Source organism: Physeter macrocephalus, chromosome 21 (genome assembly GCF_002837175.3).
Source record: "Physeter macrocephalus isolate SW-GA chromosome 21, ASM283717v5, whole genome shotgun sequence".
NCBI classification, from domain to species: domain Eukaryota; kingdom Metazoa; phylum Chordata; class Mammalia; order Artiodactyla; family Physeteridae; genus Physeter; species Physeter macrocephalus.
This window is the reverse complement of record NC_041234.1, coordinates 63,614,385-63,637,874: the sequence shown is the minus strand read 5'-3', so window position 1 is coordinate 63,637,874 and position 23,490 is coordinate 63,614,385. Positions and strand designations below refer to the sequence as shown.

The following is a 23,490-nucleotide window of genomic DNA, read 5'->3' as shown; positions in this document are numbered from 1 at the left end:
AAACTGTCAAAAATTAAATACAAAGAAAACATATTAAAAGCAGCAAGGGAAAAACAACAAATAACACACAAAGGAATCCCCATAAGGTTAACATCGGATCTTTCAGCAGAAACTCTCCAAGCCAGAAGGGAGTGGCAGGACATATTTAAAGTGATGAAGGAAAAAAACCTACAGCCAAGATTACTCTACCCAGCAAGGATCTCATTCAGATTTGATGGAGAAATTAAAACCTTTACAGACAAGGAAAAGCTGAGAGAGTTCAGCACCACCAAACCAGCTTTACAACAAATGCTAAAGGAACTTCTCTAGGCATGAAACCCAAGAGAAGGAAAACACCTACAAGAAAAGACCCAAAACAATTAAGTAAATGGTAATAGGAACATACATATCGATAATTACCTTAAATTTAAATGGATTAAAATGGAAATCAGAAGAAAGCTGGAGTAGCAATTCTCATATCAGACAAAATAGACTTTAAAGTAAAAACTATTACAAGAGACAAAGAAGGACACTATATAATGATCAAGGGTTCGATCCATGAAGAAGATATAACAATTGTAAATATTTATGCACCCAACATAGGAGCACCTCAATACATAAGGCAAATACTAACAGCCATAAAAGGGGAAATCGACAGTAACACAATCATAGTAGGGGACTTTAACACCCCACTTTCACCAATGGACAGATCATCCAAAATGAAAATAAATAAGGAAACACAAGCTTTAAATGATACATTACACAAGATGGACTTAATTGATATTTATAGGACATTCCATCCAAAAACAACAGAATACATATTTTTCTCAAGTGCTCATTGAACATTCTCCAGGATAGATCATATTTTGGGTCACACATCTAGCATTGGTAAATTTAAGGAAATTGAAATTTTATCATGTACCTTGTCCGACCACAATGCTATGAGACTAGATATCAATTCCATGAAAAGACCTATAAAAAATACAAACACATGGAGGCAAAACAATACACTACTTAATAACGAAGTGATCCCTGAAGAAAGCATAGAGGAAATAAAAAAATACCTAGAAACAAATGACAATGGAGACACGACGATCCAAAATCTATGGGATACAGCAAAAGCAGTTTTAAGAGGGACGTTTACAGCAATACAATCCTACGTTAGGAAACAGGAAACATTTCAAATAAACAACCTAACCTTGCACCTAAAGCAATCAGAGAAAGAAGAACAACAACAAAAAAAACAAATTTAGCAGAAGGAAAGAAATCATAAAGGTCAGATCAGAAATAAATGAAAAAGAAGTGAAGGAAACAATAGAAAAGATCAATAAAACTGAAAGATAGTTATTTGAGAAGATACTTAAATTGATAAACCATTAGCCAGACTCATCAAGAAAAAAACTGAGAAGACTCAAATCAATAGAATCAGAAATGAAAAAGGAGAAGTAACAACTGACACTGCAGAAATACAAAAGATTATGAGAGATTACTAGAAGGAACTCTATACCAATAAAATGGGCAACCTGGAAGAAATGGACAAATTCTTAGAAATGCAAAACCTGCCGAGACTGAACCAGGAAGAAATAGAAAATATGAACAGACCAAACACAGGCAGTGAAATGGAAACGGTGATTAAAAATTTTCCAGCAAAAAAAAGCCCAGGACCAGGTGGCTTCACAGGCGAATTCTATGAAAAATTTAGAGACGAGTTAGCACCTATTCTTCTCTTACTCTTCCAAAAGATAGCAGAGGGAGGAACATGCCCAAACTCATTCTATGAGGCCACCATCACCCTGATACCAAAACCAGACAAAAACGTCACAAAGAAAGAAAACTACAAGCCAATATCACTGATGAGGCAAACTGAAGGAGAGAAACTATATGATCATCTCAATAGATGCAGAGAAAGTTTTTGACAAAATTCAACACACATTCATGATAAAAACCCTGCAGAAAGTAGGCATAGAGGGAACTTTCCTCAACATAATAAAGGTCATATATGACAAACCCACAGACGACATTGTCCTCAATGGTGAAAAACTGAAACCATTTCCAAAAAGATAAGGAACAAGACAAGGTTGCCCACTATCACCACTCTTATTCAACATAGTTTTGGGAGTTCTAGCCACAGCCATCAGAGAAGAAAAAGAAATAAAAGGAATCCAAATCAGAGAAGAAGAAGTAAAGCTGTCACTGTTTGCAGATGACATGACACTATACATAGAGTCTCCTAAAGATGCTACCAGAAAACTACTAGAGCTATTCAATGAATTTGGTAACGTAGCAAGATACAAAATTAATGCACAGAAATCTCTGGCATTCTTATACAACAATGATGAAAAATCTGAGAGTGAAAGTAAGAAATCACTCCCATTTACCATTGAAACAAAAAGAATAAAATGTCTAGAAATAAACCTACCTAAGGAGACAAAAGACCTGTACGTAGAAAATTATAAGACACTGATGAAAGAAATTAAAGATGATACATATAGATGGAGAGATATACCATTTTCTTGGATTGGAAGTATCAACATTGTGAAAATGAAAAATGGAGCTGGAGGAATCAGGCTCCCTGACTTCAGACTATACTAGAAAGCTACAGTAATCCAGACAGTATGGTACTGACACAAAAACAGAAAGATAGATCAATGGAACAGGATAGAAAACCCAGAGATAAACCCACACACATACGGTCGCCTTATCTTTGATAAAGGAGGCAAGAATATACAGTGGAGAAAAGACAGCCTCTTCAGTAAGTGGTCCTGGGAAAATTGGAGAGGTACATGTGAAATTATGAAATTAGAACACTCCCTAACACCATACACAAAAATAAACTCAAAATGGGTTACAAACCTAAATGTAAGGCTAGACACTATCAAACTCTTAGAGGAAAACATAGGCACAGCACTCTATGACATAAATCACAGTAAGATCCTTTTTGACTATCAAACTCTTAGAGGAAAACATAGGCACAGCACTCTATGACATAAATCACAGTAAGATCCTTTTTGACCCAACTCCTAGAGAAAAGGAAATAAAAACAAAAAATCAACAAATGGGAACTAATGAAACTTAAAAGCTTTTGCACAACAAAGGATACCATAAACAAGACCAAAAGACCACCCTCAAAATAGGATAAAATATATGCAAATCAACAGTATGGAGGTTCCTTAAAAAACTACAAATTGAACTACCATACGACCCATCAATCCCACTACTGGGTTATACCCTGAGAAAACCATAATTCAAAAAGAATCATGTACCAACATGTTCATTGCAGCTCTATTTACAATAGCCAGGACATGGAAGCAACCTATGTGTCCATCAACAGGTGAATGGATAAAGAAGATATGGCACAGATATACAATGGAATATTACTCAGCCATAAAAATAAACGAAATTGAATTATTTTTACTGAGGTGGATGGACCTGGAGTCTGTAATACAGAGTGAAGTAAGTCAGGAAAAAAAAACAAATACCGTATGCTAACAATTATATATGGAATCTAAGAAAAAAAAGAATGTCATGAAGACCCTAGGGGTAGGACGGGAATAAAATACAGACCTACTAGAGCATGGACTTGAGGATATGGGGTGTGGGAAGGGTAAGCTGTGACGAAGTGAGAGAGTGGCATGGACATATATACACTACCAAACGTAGGGCGGATAGCTACTGGGAAGCAGCCACATGGCACAGGGAGATCAGCTAGGTGGTTTGTGACCACCTAGAATGGTGGGATAGGGAGGGGGGGAGGTAGGGAGATGCAAGAGGGAAGAGATATGGGAACATATGTATATGTATAACTAATTCACTTTGTTGTAAACAGAAACTAACACACCACTGTAAAGCAATTATACTCCAATAAAGATATTAAAAATTATATAGAGCTATCACTGCAAAAGCTGTCAGAAGCATCAAGTTTCCTTTAGCACTCCCAAGATGTCCTTTCAGTGCCCGTTCTTGTACTTTCCTTAGAATTTCTTCTGTTAGATGCCCAGCACTCTTGAGAGAGTTTAATTCCAGTCTCTTACTGTGCACCAAGTCCCTTGAATGACTGATCAGTAGTTAGGAATGTTTTAATTTGTAGAACCTCTATAAGGAGGGGGCTGAAAGATTTTCCTCCTGGGCACCAGCCAATAAGAAGGGGCAGACATTTGTGGGTGAGGACATTATTCTTTGCTTCTCTAGTCATAATACATACATAGAAAGTTGGTCAGAGAGTAAAGCTCTTGGATTATTGAATCTGATTCACTTTTCTGTAAAATGAATGAGTCCATCAAGTTAAGAGAATGTCTTGTCCCCACTTTATATAAGTACTGATGGATCCTGCTAATGGTAAAACAACTCAGTTAATAATTCTATATAGCTAAATAAAGCACATGCCATAAATTTCATTAAAAGAATTTGGTTCAGCCCTAGAGAGGACGAGAATAGGATTAATTCCAAGCACATATTTTAATTTTTAAATTAAAACCTAAAATATATCAATTTGAATACTTTAAATGAGAGTACCTCTTTCCATTCATCTTTCTGTGCATCATATGACTCAACAGTGTTCAAATAAGTATGTCCATCATATCCTCCAACCACATAGAGTTTGTCTCCAAGGGGACATACAGCAACAGCATCTCGAGGAACACTCAGAGGTGCCACAGTTGACCATGAATCATTTTTTGGATCATACCTTAAGAAGTTTAGGAAGACAATTGAGAAGAAAGTTCAACAGTGTTAAAATTAAAAATAATAGACATTAATAAAATGTACTCTTATTTAATATAAGAAATGAAAAATACCTTATACATACTAAGTGTAGTCTGATTAATAAACGTTAAGGATAACTAAATGACAGAATTCTCTTCAGCCACCAGATGTCACTCAAAGCATAGTGAAAATGAATTTCCTTTTAAAAATACCACACATTTCTTTGATCAGTACTCAGATTCTCTATGAGGAAATTTTACATATTGGCATCTTAATATTATGTGGAAAATGCCCACTCTGTCATTTAGTATGCTACTGGAATGGGTTTTTCTTATTCTTTGCTTATCCAAGTTATATCTGAGATGCCTGATCTTGTTTATATGAGAGATCACATGTTAAGTAATTCTGAATATAATTGCCTTTTTGTTTTATAAACTATAGTACCCTGGTTTTAATACTCTTTGTAGTTACGATGAACACAGTTGTATTCTTTTTCCTCTATGAGAGTTCTTATTTATCTTCACAGGACCCTGGGATTTTTTTCCATTTTAATTTGAAGTTAACTCCTTATCCCCAAACCTATTTTGTAAGCAAAATGAAAGAGAATTCAGTAAGCAATATTAATTAAAATCTTCTCCAGTAATCCTTTCCTAAAATTTGAAGCCAATATAGAATACTAAGATCTAAAAGGGGTGAACAATAAGAAAATACTTATATAATTATATGTGGAAATTATCTCTGATTTTATATTGGCCTATTTGTAAAGCCCAATGAAACACATTTATTTTACAAAATTTCATTTATTACCATCTACTAATTTCCTTACATTTTTATTACTCATCTTATTTCTGTTTTTCTCTCTTTAATTATAATCTAAATTATCTGTTCCCAGCTTCCATTTGAACTTGGTCTCACACCCAGTAATATTTTTAATAATATCTAAAATCAGCAATAATTAAGATATCCTCAATATTCACCATATATTGTTGGGAGTCACCTTAAATTCCGATGTTATATTAAAAAGCAGAACCAGAAAATCCACAGCTGTATGCTTTAGCTAATCTGAATCTTTAACACAACTGCTATTGTTAATTGATGCTGTGCTCAGATCACACAGTACACACGTATATGAATGGTGAACCAGGGCTTGCAGAAGGATTCCCTTATAGATTTGCATCCAAAACCCAAGATTTTTCTGCATGTGCATGATAATGAATGCTCAAATATCTGGCTAATGTTAATATTATCTGGACACTGATTTATTAACTAGAGAGTTTTGGGGAATGTAGAATCTTCTGAAGAAAAAAAATTGGCACCTTGGTTGTTATCTGTAAAGACACAGAGGATCAGTTATTAAAGAAAAAGTTAGCCACTACCTCACCTTCAAATTAAAACAGCACCACATTTCTCCCCTTTTGTTTCTTTTTTGCTTTTCTATTTCTCCTTACTTTGGATATAAGTATATATATTCTAGTGGAAATAAAAAGGAGACTGAAGTAAAGAGAATTAGTCATGGACTTATTCCTCCACTTAGAGTAATTACAGACAATGTGCTTGACTTCTTTGCCTCAATTTTCTCATCAACATTATAGAAATAATAATCCCTGACCCAGCCAACACAAGTTTATGTATTTTAGAAACCTTTAATTTAAATGATTATCTTAATTAATTGGATGAGACTTCTAAGGTAATGGGTAGGCCATCAATGTTTTACCAGAAAATAGTGTCAGGAATATTGTCTAAGACATGGAAATGAGGATTATCTGATTCGGCAGTGTGCATCTTTAATTGACTTTCTAACTGACAAGGCTATTTTACAACTCTATAGGTGTAGAAGTTAAGCGGTAGAAAACTGAGTTTTCTTGTGATTCCTATACATAAAAATAAAATAAATTTTGCCTGATAGAGAAAGAATTAATTTATAACCCCAAATGATGACCCCCCCATATATTACATTTTATTCCCTATAGGTTATTAACTGCTTTTGCATCTATTAACAATTTTTTCAGCATTCCTAATTGTTTTTATGTCTTTTCTTCAAAGATTCTTTGAAGCAATTTTAACATCTTATGGGTTACCTCATTAATTAATGAATCACACAAAATTCTTTGACACGTTACTATTATATTTGTATGAAAGTCATAATTTTCAAAAACTATACTTTAGCACTAGTTATTTTCTCAAGATCTTTACAAGGAAAATGCCAATAAGGGGATAATGTTAGTAATAACACTAATACTAATTACAAAAATAATACAAACAAAATAATAATATGTGCCAGGCAAGGCACTAACTGCATTAACATTTATTATTTTGTACCGTATGAGGTTGATACTAAAATTATTCTCATTTTTCACATGAGGAAACAGATGTTTAAAGATGTAAAGTAACTGGGTCAAGGTCACATAACTTGTAAATAACAGATCTTGGATTTGAACTCAGAGCTGTCTGACTCCAAATATAGTGGTTTTAACTAGTATACTATACATTTTTTGTATGCATAAAGTTCTTTTTCTCATTAAAAATTGAAAATAGTATATTTGGAAATATAATTATATCATTAAATAAAGTTAAACATTGAATTATTAGGATATGTTTGTAAGCATTTAATTTTGTAGTCTGTATTATGAAATTTTCTATATCAAAAAAATATGAACTGAGTTTATACTTTCCTAGTTGTGTGTGTAAATGCCTATTTAAATTGGTATAGACACGTCAAGCTATTGTAAGGCTAATTTCATGGTAATCACTCTACAGTGCTAAAACGCAGCCCAGTTCATCTCTCTTTCAGGTCTTAAGATAGAATTTCCCAATTTCAGGAGTTCTTGGTAAAGCCAGGAAAATGCTGGCATAATAATGGGAGAGAAGAAGGTGATTTAATTAAAATATTTTATGTATTCTAGATTTTTTCCTTATGAAATGTGTTCTTTTTGGACCAAACCTAGTTTCTTAATCCCATACATTTAGATACAAGGAACCAAGTAAATGCAACATAATTTATGCCACTAAGATGCAATAAAAAGTCTCCAAAATTGAAATAGAAAAAAAAAAGCATAGACTTCAGTATGCTAGAAAGAAAATCTCCCAATAATTTGAACTTATTATAAGAAAATTACTATTATAAGAGCTGAGAGTATTACCTGTCTCTCTGTCTATATATTTATATGATTTAACTTTTAATTCAGATGAAATTTTTGTGAAGTCAGGTTTGATTTTCATAGTAACAAACCTTCATGACTTTTTATTTACTAGATATAATTTTGTATAGTATTGCATTATTTTGTATAAAATCCTTCTAGACAACTTTTAATATTTCTGTAAAGAATGACATGAATTCTGAGAATCAGTATCACTCTTTGACCACTGCTTCTCATGAATTTATCACTCCAATATAGTTTAGGCATTAATGGAAATTTGAGAAAGCATAATTATTTTTACATGGATTTGTTTGTACATTTGATCAAGTTTTCCCAAATATAATAATTCCTGATGCTGTCTGTTTAGCTTATAAGTGGTGATATAGTCTTCTCCACTCTCAACTCATATAAAGAGGTGGCTACAGTTATTCTTAGGTATAGAAATATGCATATTTTTACAAGTGTAAGAATAGAATTCAATGCCTAGATACCCTTTCTTAAAATGAAAACTACACTTACCCTTTTTGAATACAAGTATCAGTTTTTTGAGAGTATGTATACATTCATTAGATAGGTGGGCTTAAACTTTTGTGAATTGTGTGTTGTCTGTAATTTTTTGTGGTCTATGGAAGGCATCAATAAATTATCTAAGCAATTTGAAATTTCAGTAGAATCTATCCTTTTTCAACTTCTTACAGTGAACTTTAATAAGTATTGAGCCTATTGTATTCCTTTGGCCTTTCTAAAAGGGAGACATGATTCCCATCAGTTATACACACACAAGCACAGAGTAAATGCTTAAACTTTTGTACACATAATGAAATTCTGTATCAATAAAAGTAGAAAATAGTGGCTTCATGTTTAATTCTATCAATAGTACTGAGTGTAGAATAGTGAACTTTTAGTTTTATAATGAAATGGAAAGTCAAATATGACTGGTTTCCAAACTTTTAAAAACTCCAGTTATATGAAAAAAATCCTTTAGCCACTATTTGTTATTTAACAATAGAGGGGTTCAACTGCCATTTCTGTAGGGTGATAAAGATATACTAGATTTTCAAGATCTTTTCCATTTCTAATTACATATCATTTCATTATTGTGTTTCTGGATATAAATAAAGGGCAGAGAAAATTCAGCTTTATCATTTAAATATACAGGCAAGTCAAGGTGATTTACATGTAGTTTTTATCTTGTTTTCAATGCTGCATTACTAGGGAGTGATGTCAGCAAGATGGTAGACTAGGAAACACTAGGATCTTATTCTGTCACAAAAATATTAAATAAACAAATAGAGACTGGTGAAAATAACTTTGTAGGAGTTCTGAAAATCAGGCAAAGATCCACAGCAACCAAATACCTGCTCAGCCAAGAAAAAGATGTAGGCAATTTTGTGAAATTTTTTACTTTCTCTGTTCCCACCCCCTCCTAGAAAGGCATGGCATGCATTGGAGAAAGCAGTGGCCCAGCCCCAGTTCCTTTCCTTGAACCAGAGAGAAAACAGCAGAGCTAATATGCAGCAATCCAACCTGTCTCAGTTGTTGCCAAAGGGATTATCTTCTGTGTTACCTAACTCAGCTCAGACAGTCAAAAGTGGTACAGCTCAGATTTCAGGCTAGGAAAAGCCATGGGAAGTACTGTACATGGTTCATGAAAGCTGTCAGGAGATTACAGATGCATAGACAACTGGGGCAAGAGATTTTTGATGCTACAAGAGATTACTGATTACTCCAATAGAATAGCTAAGGCTCTGAAAGGCAGCAGGGCTGAGAATCTTAAGGAAGTTAAGGCATTTAAAAGCAGCCATGTATACAGAGAATCAACACACACACACACACACACACACACACACACACACACACACACACACACAGGCCCAGGAAACAGACAAACCCAGTAAAGGCCTGAGAAGTCCTCAAGCCTTCAAGCTGGGCTTATCCCAAGCATAGAACATAATTAGTGATTAAATAATGATAGTCTTCCTATGCATGGAGTCAATCTGCAAGCACTGGGAAAGGTATCTGTTATTTCAAATGGCCAGTTTTCAACAAAAGACCACAAAGCATACAGATAAATAAGAAAATGAATTTCACTCAAAAGAACAAAGTAAACCTCCAAAACCATCCCTGTAGAAACACAGGCATTTCTGTTACAAGAAAAAGACATTTAAGCAACTGTCTTATATATTCTCAAAGAGTGAAAAGAAAAACAGGCAAAGAACTAAAAGAAATAAGGAAAATGATAAATGAACAAAATTAGAAGATCAACAAAGGAAATAAATTATAAAGAAGAAAAAATAGAAATTCTGGTGCTGAAAAATGAAATGACTGAATTTAAAAACTCACTAGAATTTTCCCTTGGAGACTCAGGCAGGCAGAAGAAAGAATAAGTGAACTTGAAGACAAGTTTTTTGAAATTATCAGGTCTGAGTGAAAAGAATGAAGAAAAGTCAACAGAGTCTAAGGGACCTTTGAGACAACATCAAGTGGGTCAATATATGCATTTTGGGGGAAAAATAAGCAGAAGACGAAGGAGAAGAAGGAGAAGGAGGAGGAGAAGGAGGAGGAGGAGGAGGAGGAGGAGGAGGAGAAGAAGAAGAAGAAGAAGAAGAAAGGGAGGAGGAGGAGGTGGGGGAAGAGTAAGAAGAAATAGTTCTACAGTAATAGTAGGAGAATTTGACTTCCCACTTTCAATAATGGATAAAATAAACCAGACAGACGATCAGTAAGTACATGAAAGATGAACAACATTATAGACAAATTGGACCTAACAAACATATATAAAAATTTCTACTCCCCCAAAACTCAGAAGACATATTTTTCACAAGTAAGCATGGAACATTATCTAGGATAGACCATACGTTAGGACATAAAACAAGTCTTAATAAATTTAAAAAGGCTGAAAACATGCAAGGTCTTTTCACAGTGTAATGAAACTATAAATCAACAACAGAAGGAAAAGTGATATGTCCAAACATATATGGAAATGAAAGTACACACACTTAACCAATGAGTCAAAGAATATATTGTAAGGGAAATTAGAAAACATCTTGAGACAAGTGAAAATGAAAACATGACTCATACAGTGTCTTCTGGAATGCAAAGAAAGCCATGATGTGATATAGGGAATCAATAACTGTAAAGGCTTACATTTGAAAGGAAGAAAAATTGCAAGTCAAAAACCTAACTTTACACCTTAAGAAACTAGAAAAAGAAGAGTAACTAAAACCCAAAGTTAGTATAAGGTAGGAAATAATAGAGATTAGATCATAGATAAATAATATAGAGAATAACAAAACAATAGTAAAATCAAATGAAAGAGGAAGCAATTAGTACTGATTTTACAGAAAGAAAGGATTATAAAAGTACTATCAAGAATTGTTCACTGACAATTTTTTAATTAATTAATTAATTTATTTTTGCTCTTTTGGGTCTTCGTTTCTGTGAGAGGTCTTTCTATAGTTGTGGCAAGTGGGGGCCACTCTTCATCGCAGTGCGTGGGCCTCTCACTATCGCAGGCTCTCTTGTAGTGGAGCACAGGCTCCAGACGTGCAGGCTCAGTAGTTGTGGCTCACAGGCCTAGTTGCTCTGTGGCATGTGGGATCCTCTCAGACCAGGTCTCGAACCTGCGTTAGCAGGCAGATTCTCAACCACTGCACCACCAGGGAAGCCTGTTCACTATCAATTTGATTAACCGTCATGAAATGGACAAATTTCTAGAAATACACAACCTATCAAGATAGAACCAAGAGAAAATTTCTATTTTCAAGATGAAATAGAAAATCTGAATAGACCTCTAATGGTAAGGGGATCAAAAGTCTCCCAACAGGGCTTCCCTGGTGGAACAGTGGTTGAGAGTCTGCCTGCCGATGCAGGGGACACAGGTTCATGCCCCGGTCTGGGAGGATCCCACATACCATGGAGCAGCTGGGCCTGTGGGCCATGGCCACTGGGTCTGTGCATCCAGAGCCTGTGCTCCACAACAAGAGAGGCCACAGCAGTGAGAGGCCCATGTACCGCAAAAAAAAAAAAAAAAAAAAAAGTCTCCCAACAAAGTACAGTTCATCCTCAAACAACGTGAGTGTTAGGGGCACCAACTCTTGTACAGTCAAAAATTCGTGTATAGATTTACAGTCATCCTTCCATACCCGTGGTTCCACATTTTTGGATTTAACTAACCAAGGATTGTATAGTACTGTAGTATGTATTTATTGAAAAAAACTCTACATCTAAGTAGACCTGTGCAGTTCAAACCCATGTTGTTCAAGGGTCAACTGTATTAAAAAATCTCCCAAAAAAGAAAAGCCTAGGGTCAGATGGCTTTATTGGTGAATTTTACTTTAGATTTAGAAAAGAATTAACACAAATTCTTCTCAAAATATTCCAAAAAATTGTAGAAGAAGTAACACTTACTCATTCTATAAGGCCAGCATTGCACTCATACCAAAGCCAGACACTGTAAGAAAACTACATACCAATATTCCTAATAAATACTGATGCAAAAATTTTTCAACATAAAACTAGCAAATTGAATTCACCAGCATTATTAATATGATTATTCATCATAATAATGTGGGATTTATTCCTGGAATGCAACAATGGGTTATCATACGAAAATCAATCCATGCAACACACCACACTGACAGAATGAAGGGGGAAAAAACACATGATTATCTCAACTGATGCAGAAAAAGTATGTGAAAAAATTCATCACCCTTTAATGATAAAAACCCTACCCAAATCAGGAATAGAATAAAACCAACTCAACATAATAACGACCATATGTGGAAAACCCAGATCTATCATATTCAATGGGGAAAGCCTGAAGGCTTTCTCTCTAAGGTCAAAAACAAGACAATAATGAGAATTTTCACTACTTCTATTCAACATAATACTGAACTACTAGTTAGAGTTGGAAGAGAAAAAAAAAATGCATCCACACTGGAAAGGAAGAAATTAAAGAACACACCAATAAGTGGAAAGCTATCTCGTGTTCCTGGATTAGAAGACTCAATGTTGTTAAGATGTCAATATCACCCAAGTGATCTACAGATTCAATGCAACATCTATCAAAACCCCAACAACATTTTTTGCAGAAATAGAAATATCCATTATAAACCCATATGGAATCTCAGGTACCCAGAGTAGCGAAAATAATTTTGAAAAAAGATGAACAAAGATTGAGATCTCACACTTCTTGATTTCAAAACTTACTAGAAAGCTACAGTAATAAAGAGTGTGGTACTGGCATGAAAATGGATGTAATTACCAATGAAAAAGAATACAGAGCCCAGAAATAAACCCTCACATACATGGTCAAATAATTTTTGACATTGGGTCAATACAATTCAATGGGGAAAGGACTGTTGTTCCAACTGCTTCAAATGCTGATGGGAAAACGGGATATCTACATATAAAATAATGAAGGTGGATCGTTACCCTACTCCATATATAAAAAAATTACTAAAACAGATTAAAGGCCTGAACATAAGACCTAAAACAGTAAAACTCTTATATGAATACATAGGGGAAATTATTTTTTAACATTGGATTTGGCAATGATCTTTTGGATATGACTCTAAAAGTACAAAGTATGAAAAAAATAGATAAATAAGATTTAATATAAAAAATTTGCACATCAAAGGGTGCTATCATCAGAATGAAAATCAACCAATGGAATGAAAGAAACAATTTGCAAATCACATATCAGACAATGGGTTAATATAGAGAATATATGAAGAATTCCTATAATTCAACAGCAAAAAGAAAAACAACTTGATTAAAAGATGGGCAAAGGACTGGAATATACATTTCTATAAAGAAGATATACAAATGGCCAATAGCACCTGTTAAGATGTGCAACATATCTAATCATTAGAGAAACTCAAATCACAATCACAAAAAGGTACCATTTCAAATCCATTGGGATAGCCATGAAAAACTAAAGAAAACAATGTTGGTAAATATGTACAGAAATTGGAATCCTTCTGCTTTGTTGGTGGGAATAGAAAATGGTGCAGCTGCAATGGAAAACAGTATGGTGGTCCCACAAACATTTAAAAATAGGGAGGACCTTCAAGATGGCAGAGGAGTAAGACGTAAAGATCACCTTCCTCTCCAAAAATACATCAAAAATACACCTACATGTGGAACAACTCCTACAGAACACCTACTGAACACTGGCAGAAGGCCTCAGACTTCACAAAAGGCAAGAAACTCCCCAGGTACCTGGATAGGGCAAAAGAAAAAAGAAAAAACAGAGACAAAAGAATATGGATGAGACATGCACCTCTGAGAGGGAGCAGGGAAGGAGGAAAAGTTTCCACACACTAGGAAGCCCATTCACTGGTGGAAATGGGGGGTGGGCGGGGAGGAAGCATCCGAGCCACAGAGGAGAGCACAGCAAGAGGGGTGCAGAGGTCGAAGCAGAAAGATTCCCACACAGAGAATCAGTGCTGACCAGCACTCACCAGCCTGAGAGGCTTGTCTGCTCACCAGCTGGGGCAGGGGGGTGCTGGGAGCTGAGACTCATGATTTGGAGGTCAGATCCCAGGAAGAGGACTGGGGTTCGCTGCATGAACACAGCCTGAAGGGGGCTAGTGTGCCACAGCTAGCTGGGAAGTAGTCCAGGAAAAAGTCTGGAAATGCCTAAGATTCAGGAGACTATTTTTCTGGGGTGCACAAGGAGAGGAGATACAGAGCACTGCTTAAACAAGTTTCAGAGACAGGCACAAGCCACGGCTATCAGCGTGGACAGCAGAGACAGGCATGAAATGCTAAGGCTGCTGCTGCAGCCAACAAGAAGCCAGTGTACAAGCATAGGTCACTATCCACACCTCCCCTGGCAGGAGCCTGTTCAGCCCACCACTGCCAAAGTCACATGATCCAGGGACAATTTCCCAGGAGAACACACGACATGCCTCAGTCTGTTGCAATATCACGCTGGCCTCTGCCACCGCAGGCTCACCCTGCACCCCATACCCCTCAGTCCCCCTGCCTGAGTGAGTCAGAGTCCCCTAATCAGCTGCTCCCTTTAACTCCCTCCTGTCTGTGTGAAAAACAGATGTCCAAGGGCGACTTACATGCAGAGGTGGGGCAAAATCCAAAGCTGAACACCAGCAGCTGTGCAAACAAAGAAGTGAAAGGGAAATTTCTCTGTGCAGCCTCAGGAGTAGTGGATTATATCTCCACAATCAAATTGATGTATGCTGCATCTGTGGAATACCTGAATAGACAATGAATCATCCCAAAATTGAGGCAGTGGACTTTGGGAGCAACTGTTGACTTTGGGTTTGCTGTATGCGACTGACTAGTTTCTGATTTCATGTTTATATTGGTATAGTTTTTAGTGCTTGTAATCATTGGTGGTTTTGTTGATTGGTTTGGTTGCTCTCTTATATTTTTTTATTAAACTGCTTTTATTATTTTTATTTTAATAAATTTTTAAATTTTTAATTTTAATAACATTTTATTTTTTTCTTTCTTCCATGTTTTTCTTCATGTTCTTCTGAGCCGTGTGGCTGACAGGGTCTTGGTGCTCTGGCCAGGTGTCAGGCCTGAGAGTCTGAGGTGGGAGAGCCAAGTTCAGGACATTGGTCCACCAGAAACCTCTTGGCCCCATGTAATATCAAATGGCGAAAGCTCTCCCAGAGATCTCTGTCTCAATGCTAAGATCCAGCTCCAGTCAACGACCAGCAAGCTCCAGTGCTAGACACACCGTGCCAAACAACTAGCAAGACAGGAACACAACACCACCCATTTGCAGAAAGTCTGCCTAAAATCATACTAAGTTCATAGATACCACAAAACACACCACCAGACGCAGCCCTGCCCACCAGAAAGACAAGATCCAGGCCCACCCACCAGAACACAAGCACCAGTCCCTACCACCAGGAAGATAACACAAGCCACAGAACCAACCTTACCCATAGGGGGCAGACACCAAAAACAATGGGAACTATGAACCTGCAGTGAGAAAAAAGGAGAGCCCAAACACAGTAAGTTAAGCAAAATGGGAAGACAATGAAATACGCAGCAGATGAATGAGCAAGGTAAAAACCCACCAGACCAAACAAATGAAGAAGAAATAGGCAGTCTACCTGAAAAAAGAATTCAGAGTAATGATAGTAAAGATGAGGCAAAATCTTGGAAATAGAATGGAGAAAACACAAGAAACATTTAACAAGGACATAGAAGAACTAAAGAGCAAACAAACAATGATGAACCACACAATAAATGAAATTAAAAATTATCTAGAAGGAGAATAACTGAGACAGAAGAAAGTATAAGTGACCTGAAGTTAAAAGAGTGAAAATAACTATCGCAGAGAAGAATAAAGAATGAAAAGAATTGAGGAGAGTCTCAGAGACCGCTGGGACAACCTTAAACAGACCAATATTCAAATTATAGGAGTCCCAGAAAAAAAAAAAGACAAAGAAAGGGAATGAGAAAATATTTGAAGAGATTATAGCTGAAAACTTCCCTTATATGGGAAAGGAAATAGTCAATAAAGTCCAGGAAGGGTAGAGAGACCCATACAGGAAAAATTCAAGGAGAAACACACCAAGACACACATTAATCAAACTATCAAAAATTAAAAACAAAGAAAAGGGCTTCCCTGGTGGCGCAGTGGTTGAGAGTCCGCCTGCCGATGCGGGGAACACAGGTTCGTGCCCCGGTCCCGGAGGACCCCACATGCCACGGAGTGGCTGGGCCCATGGGCCATGGCCGCTGAGCCTGCGCATCTGGAGCCTGTGCTCTGCAACGGGAGAGGCCACAGCAGTGAGAGGCCCGTGTACCACAAAAAAAAAAAAAAAAAAAAAATTAAAAGCAGCAAGGGAAAAACAACAAATAACATACAAGGGAATCCCCATAAGGTTAACAGCTGACCATCAGCAGAAACTCTGCAAGCCAGAAAGCAGTGGCAGAATACGTTAAAAGTGATGAAAGGGAAAAAACTACAACCAAGATTTCTCTACCCAGTAAGTATCTCATTCAGATGCAACAGAAAAATTAAAAGCTTTACAGACAAGCTAAAGCAAAGAGAATTCAGCATCACCAAACCAGCTTTACAACAAATGCTATAAGGAAATTCTCTAGGCAGGAAACACAAGAGAAGGAAAATACCTACAATAACAAACCCAAACAATTAAGAAAATGGTAATAGAAACATACATGTCAATAATTACCTTAAATGTAAATGGATTAAATACTCACACTAAAAGACAGACTGGCTAAATGGATATAAAAACCAGACCTGTATATATGCTGCCTACAAGAGACCAACTTCAGACCTAGGGACACATACAGACTGAAAGTGAGGGGATGGAAAAAGTTATTCCATGCAAATGGAAAGCAAAAAAAGCTGGAGTAGCAATTCTTATATCAGACAAAATAGACTTTAAAATAAAGACTGCTACAAGAGACAAAGAAGGACACTAAATAATGATCAAGGGATCAAGCCAAGAAGAAGGTATAACAATTATAAATATTAATGTACCAAACATAGGAACACCTCAATGTATAAGGACAAAATTAATAGCCATAAAAGGGGAAATAAACATTAATGCAATTATAGTACAGGATTTTAACACCCCATTTGCACCAATGGACAGATCATCCAAAATGGAAATAAATAAGGAAACATGTTAAATGACACATTATTTATAGGACATTTATAGGACATAGGATATTTATAGGACTTTCCATTCAAAAACAAAAGAATACATTTTTTTCTCAAGTGCTCATGAAACATTCCCCAGGTTAGATCATAACTTGGGTCACAAATTAAGCCTTGGTAAATTAAAAAAAATTTAAATCATATCAGGTAACTTTTCTGACCACAACACTATGAGACTAGATATCAATTACAGGAAAAAAAACTGTAAAAAAAGCAAACACATGGAGATTAAACAATACACTGCTAAATAACCAAGAGATCACTCAAGAAATCAAAAAGGAAATAAAAATCTACCTAGAAACAAATGACAATGAAAACACGATGACCCCAAACCTATGGGATGCAGCAAAAGCAGTTCTAAGAGGGAAGTTTATCGCAATAAAATCTTACCTTAAGAAACAAAAACAGTCTCAAAAAAACAACCTAACCTTACACCTAAAGCAATTAGAGAAAGAATAATAAAGAAAACTCAAAGTTAGAAGGAAAGAAATCATAAAAATCAGAGCAGAAGTAAATGAAAAAGAAATGAAAGAAACAATAGCAAAGTTCAATAAGACTACAAGCTGATTCTTTGAGAAGATAAATAAAATTGAAAAACCATTAGGCAGACTCATCAAGAAAATAAGGGAGATCTCTGTCCGGAAGATGGAGGAAGAGTAAGATGCGGAGATCACCTTCCTCTGCACAGATATATCAGAAATACATCTACACGTGGAACTGCTCCTATAGAACACCCACTGAATGCTGGCAGAAGACCTCAGAAATTCCAAAAGGCAAGAAACTCCCCACATACCTGGGTAGGGTAAAAGAAAAAAGAATAAACAGAGCAAAAAGAATAGGGACGCAACCCGCACCAGTGGGAGGGATCTGTGAAGGAGGAAAGATTTCCACACACTAGAAGCCCCTTCACGGGTGGAGACTGCGGGTGGCAGAGGGGGAAGCTTTGGAGCCACGGAGGAGAGCACAGTAACAGGGTGCGGAGGGCAAAGCGGAGAGATTCCCGCACAGAGGATCGGTGCCGACCAGCACTCACCAGCCCAAGAGGTTTGTCTGCTCACCCGCCGGGATGGGCAGGAGCTGGGAGCTGAGGCTCGGGCTTCAGTCAGATCGCAGGGAGAGGACTAGCGGTGCGAACACAGCCTGAAGGGGTTAGTGCACCACGCTACCCGGGAGGGAGTCCGGGAAAAGTCTGGAGCTGCTGAAGAGGCAACAGACATTTTCTTCCCTCTTTGCTTCCTGGTGCACAAGGAGAGGGGATTAAGTGCACCTCTTAAAGGATTTCCAGAAAAGGGCACGAGCTGTGGCTATCAGCATGGACAACAGAGACAGGCATGAGAAGCTAAGGCTGCTGCTGCCACCACCAAGAAGTCTGTGTGCGAGCACAGGTCACTCTCCACATCTCCCCTCCCAGGAGCCTGTGCAGCCCGCCACTGCCAGGGTCCCAGGATCCAGGGAAACCTTCCCCGGGAGAATGCATGGCACACCTCTGGCTGGTGCAATGCCATGCCAGCCACTGCAGCCACAGGCTTGCCCTGCATCCATAGCCCTACCTCTCCCTGGACTGAGTGAGCCAGAGCCCCTGAATCAGCTGCTCCTTTAATCCCATCCTGTCTGAGCAAAGAGAAGACGCCCTCAGGAGACCTACACGCAGAGGTGGGGCAAATTCCAAAGCTGAACCCCTGGAGCTGTGCGAAAAAGAAGACAAAGGGAAATCTCTACCAGCAGCCTCAGAAGCAGTGGATTACAGCTCCACAATCAACTTGATTTACCCTGCATCTGTGGAATACCTGAATAGACAAAGAATCATCCCAAATTGAGGAGGTGGACTGGGGAGCAAGATATATTATTTTTTCCCCTTTATCTCTTTTTGTGAGTGTGTATGTGTGTGCTTCTGTGTTAGATTTTGTCTGTATAGCTTTGCTTTCACCATTTGTCCAGGGTTCTGACCGTCCTGTTTTTTTTTTTTGTTTTGTTTTTTTACTTTTTAAAACTTTCTTCTTAATAATTATATTTTATTTTAATAACTTTATTTTATTTTATCCTACTTTATTTTATCCTTTCTTTCTTTCTTTCTTTCTTTCTTTCTTTCTTTCTTTCTTTCTTTGTTTCTTTCTATTTTTCCCCCTTTTATTCTGGGCCATATGCATTAAAGGCTCTTGGTGCTCCAGCCAGGCTTCAGGGCTGTGTCTCTGAGGGGGGAGAACCAACTTCAGGACACTGGTCCACAAGAGACCTCCCACATCCACGTAATATCAAACAGCGAAAATCTCCCAGAGATCTCCATCTCAACACCAAGACCCAGCTTCACTCAACAACCAGTAAGCTACAGTGCTGGACACCCTATACTCAACAACAAGCAAGACAGGACTACAGCTCCATCCATTAGCAGAGAGGCTGCCTAAAATCATAATAAGGCTACCGACACCACAAAACACACCACCAGACGTGGACCTGCCCAACAGAAGGACAAGATCAGGCCTCATCCATTAAAACACAGGCACTAGTCCCCCCCAACCAGGAAACCATCTCAACACACTGGACCAACCTTAGCCACTGGGGACAGACACCAAAAACAATGGGAACTATGAACCTGCAGCCTGCATAAAGGAGACCCCAAACACAGTAAACAAGATGAAAAGACAAAAACACACAGCAGATGAAGGAGCAAGGTAAAAACCCACCAAACCTAACAAACGAAGAGGAAATAGGCAGTCTACCTGAAAAAGAATTCAGAAAAATGATAGTAAAGATGATCCAAAATCTTGGAAATAGAATAGACAAAATGCAAGAAACATTTAAGGACAGAGAAGAACTAAAGAGTAAGCAAGCGATGATGAAAAACACAATAAATGAAATGAAAAATACTCTAGATGGGACCAATAGCAGAATAACTGAGGCAGAAGAACGGATAAGTGAGCTGGAAGATAAAATAGTGGAAATAACTACTGCAGAGCAGAATAAAGAAAAAAGAATGAAAGGAACTGAGGACAGTCTCAGAGACCTCTGGGACAACATTAAACACACCAACATTCGAACTATAGGGGTACCAGAAGAAGAAGAGGAAAAGAAAGAGAAAAAATATTTGAAGATATTATAGTTGAAAACTTCCCTAAAATGGGAAAGGAAATAGTTAATCAAGTCCAGGGAGCACAGAGAGTCCCATACAGGATAAATCCAAGGAGAAACACGCCAAGACACATATTAATCAAACTATCAAAAATTAAATACAAAGAAAACATATTAAAAGCAGCAAGGGAAAAACAACAAATAACACACAAGGGAATCCCCATAAGGTTAACAGCTGATCTTTCAGCAGAAACTCTGCAAGCCAGAAGGGAATGGCAGGACATATTTAAAGTGATGAAGGAGAAAAACCTACAACCAAGATGTCTCTACCCAGCAAGTATCTCATTCAGATTTTATGGAGAAATTAAAACTTTTACAGACAAGCAAAAGCTGAGAGAGTTCAGCACCACCAAACCAGCTTTACAACAAATGCTAAAGGAACTTATCTAGGCAAGAAACACAAGAGGAGGAAAAGACCTACAAGAACAAGCCCGAAACAATTAAGTAAATGGTAATAGGAACATACATGTCGATAATTACCTTAAATGTAAATGGATTAAATGCTCCCAACAAAAGACACAGACTGGCTGTATGGATAGTAAAATAAGACCCATAAATATGCTGTCCAGAAGAGATCCACTTCAGACCTAGGGATGCGTACAGACTGAAAGTGAGGGGATGGAAAAAGATATTCCATGCAAATGCAAATCAGAAGAAAGCTGGAGTAACAATTCTCATATCAGACAAAATAGACTTTAAAATAAAGACTATTACAATAGACAAAGAAGGACACTACATAATGATCAGGCGATCGATCAATGAAGAAGATATAACAATTGTAAATATTTTTGCACCCAACATAGGAGCACCTCAATACATAAGGCAAAAATTAACAGCCATAAAATGGGAAATTGACAGTAACACAATCATAGATGGGGAATTTAACAACCTACTTTCACCAATGGACAGATCATCCAAAATGAAAATAATTAAGGAAACACAAGTTTTAAATAATACATTAAACAAGATGGACTTAATTGATATTTATCGGACATTCCACCCCAAAAAACAGAATACACATTCTTCTCAAGTGCTCATGGAACATTCTCCAGGATATATCATATCTTGGGTCACACATCTAGCCTTGGAAAATTTAAGAGAATTGAAATTGTATCAAGTATCTTTTCTGATCACAATGCTATGAGACTAGATTTCAATTACAGGAAAAGATCTGTAAATAATACAAACACATGGACGCTAAACAATACACTACTTAATAATGAAGTGATCACTGAAGAAATCAAAGAAAAAATCAAAAAATACCTAGAAACAAATGACAGTGGAGACACGACGACCCAAACCTATGTGATGCAGGAAAAGCAGTTCTAAGATGGAAGTTTATAGAAATACAATCCTACCTTAAGAAACAGGAAACATCTCGAATAATCAACCTAACCTTGCACCTGAAGCAATTAGAGAAAGAACAAAAACCCCCAAATTTAACAGAAGGAAAGACATCATAATTATCAGATAAGAAATAAATGAAAAAGAAATGAAGGAAACGAAAGCAAAGATCAATAAAACTAAAAGCTGGTTCTTAGAGAAGATAAAAAAAAATTGATAAACCATTAGACAGAATCATGAAGAACAAAAGGGAGAAGACTCAAATCAATAGAATTAGAAATGAAAAAGGAGAATTAACAACTGACACTGCAGAAATAGAAAAGATTATGAGAGATTACTACAAGCAACTTTATGCTAATAAGTTGGACAACCTGGAAGAAATGGACAAAATCTTAGAAATGCACAACCTGCCGAGACTGAACCAGGAAGAAATAGAAAATATGAACAGATCAATCACAAGCACTGAAATTGAAACTGTGATTAAAAATCTTCCAACAAACAAAAGCCCAGGACCAGATGGCTTCACAGGCGAATTCTATCAAACATTTAGAGAAGAGATAACACCTATCCTTCTCAAACTCTTCCAAAAGACAGCAGAGGGAGGAACACTCCCAAACTCATTCTATGAGGCCACCATCATCCTGATACCAAAACAAAACAAAGACGTCACAAAGAAATAAAACTACAGGCCAATAACACTGATGAACATAGATGCAAAAATTCTCAACAAAATACTAACAAACAGAAACCAACAGCACATTAAAAGAATCATACACCATAATCAAGTGGGGTTTATTCCAGGAATGCAAGGATTCTTAATTATATGCAAATCAATCAACGTGATACACCATATCAACCTAACAGAAGGAGAAAAACCATATGATCATCTGAATAGATGCAGAAAAAGCTTTTGACAAAATTCAACAAAAATTTATGATAAAAATGCTGCAGAAAGTAGGCATAGAGAGAACTTTCCTCAACATAATAAAGGCCATATATGACAAACCCACAGGCAACATCGTCCTCAATGGTGAAAAATTGAAACCATTTCAACTGAGATCAGGAATAAGACAAGGTTGCCCTCTCTCACCACTCTTATTCAACATAGTTTTGGAAGTCAAGCCACAGCAATCAGAGAAGAAAAAGAAATAAAAGTTATCCAAATCAGAGAAGAATAAGTAAAGCTCTCACTGCTTGCAGATGACATGATACTCTACATAGACAATCCTAAAGATGCTACCAGAAAACCACTAGAGCTCATCAATGAATTTGGTAAAGTAGCAGGATACAAAATTAATGTAAAGAAATCTCTTGCATTCCTATACACTAATGATGAAAAATCTGAGAGTGAAATTAAGAAACCACTCCCACTTACCATTGCAATAAAAATAATAAACTATCTAGGAATAAACCTATCTAAGGAGACAAAAGACCTGTATGTAGAAAAGTATAAGACACTGCTGAAAGAAATTAAAGATGATATAAATAGATGGAGAGATATACCATGTTCTTGGTTTGGAAGAATCA

At 36.8% G+C, this 23,490-nt stretch overlaps 1 protein-coding gene across 1 annotated transcript in view; it reads right to left on the bottom strand.

Moving 5' to 3' along the window:
* Positions 1-23,490, bottom strand: part of KLHL4 (kelch like family member 4) — a 147,037-nt gene that overhangs the window by 3,525 nt on the left and 120,022 nt on the right. The window contains exon 10 of the mRNA XM_024129493.2: positions 4,492-4,663. Within this exon, the coding sequence (XP_023985261.1) occupies positions 4,492-4,663 (172 nt within the window). The remainder of the gene's footprint in view (positions 1-4,491; positions 4,664-23,490) is intronic.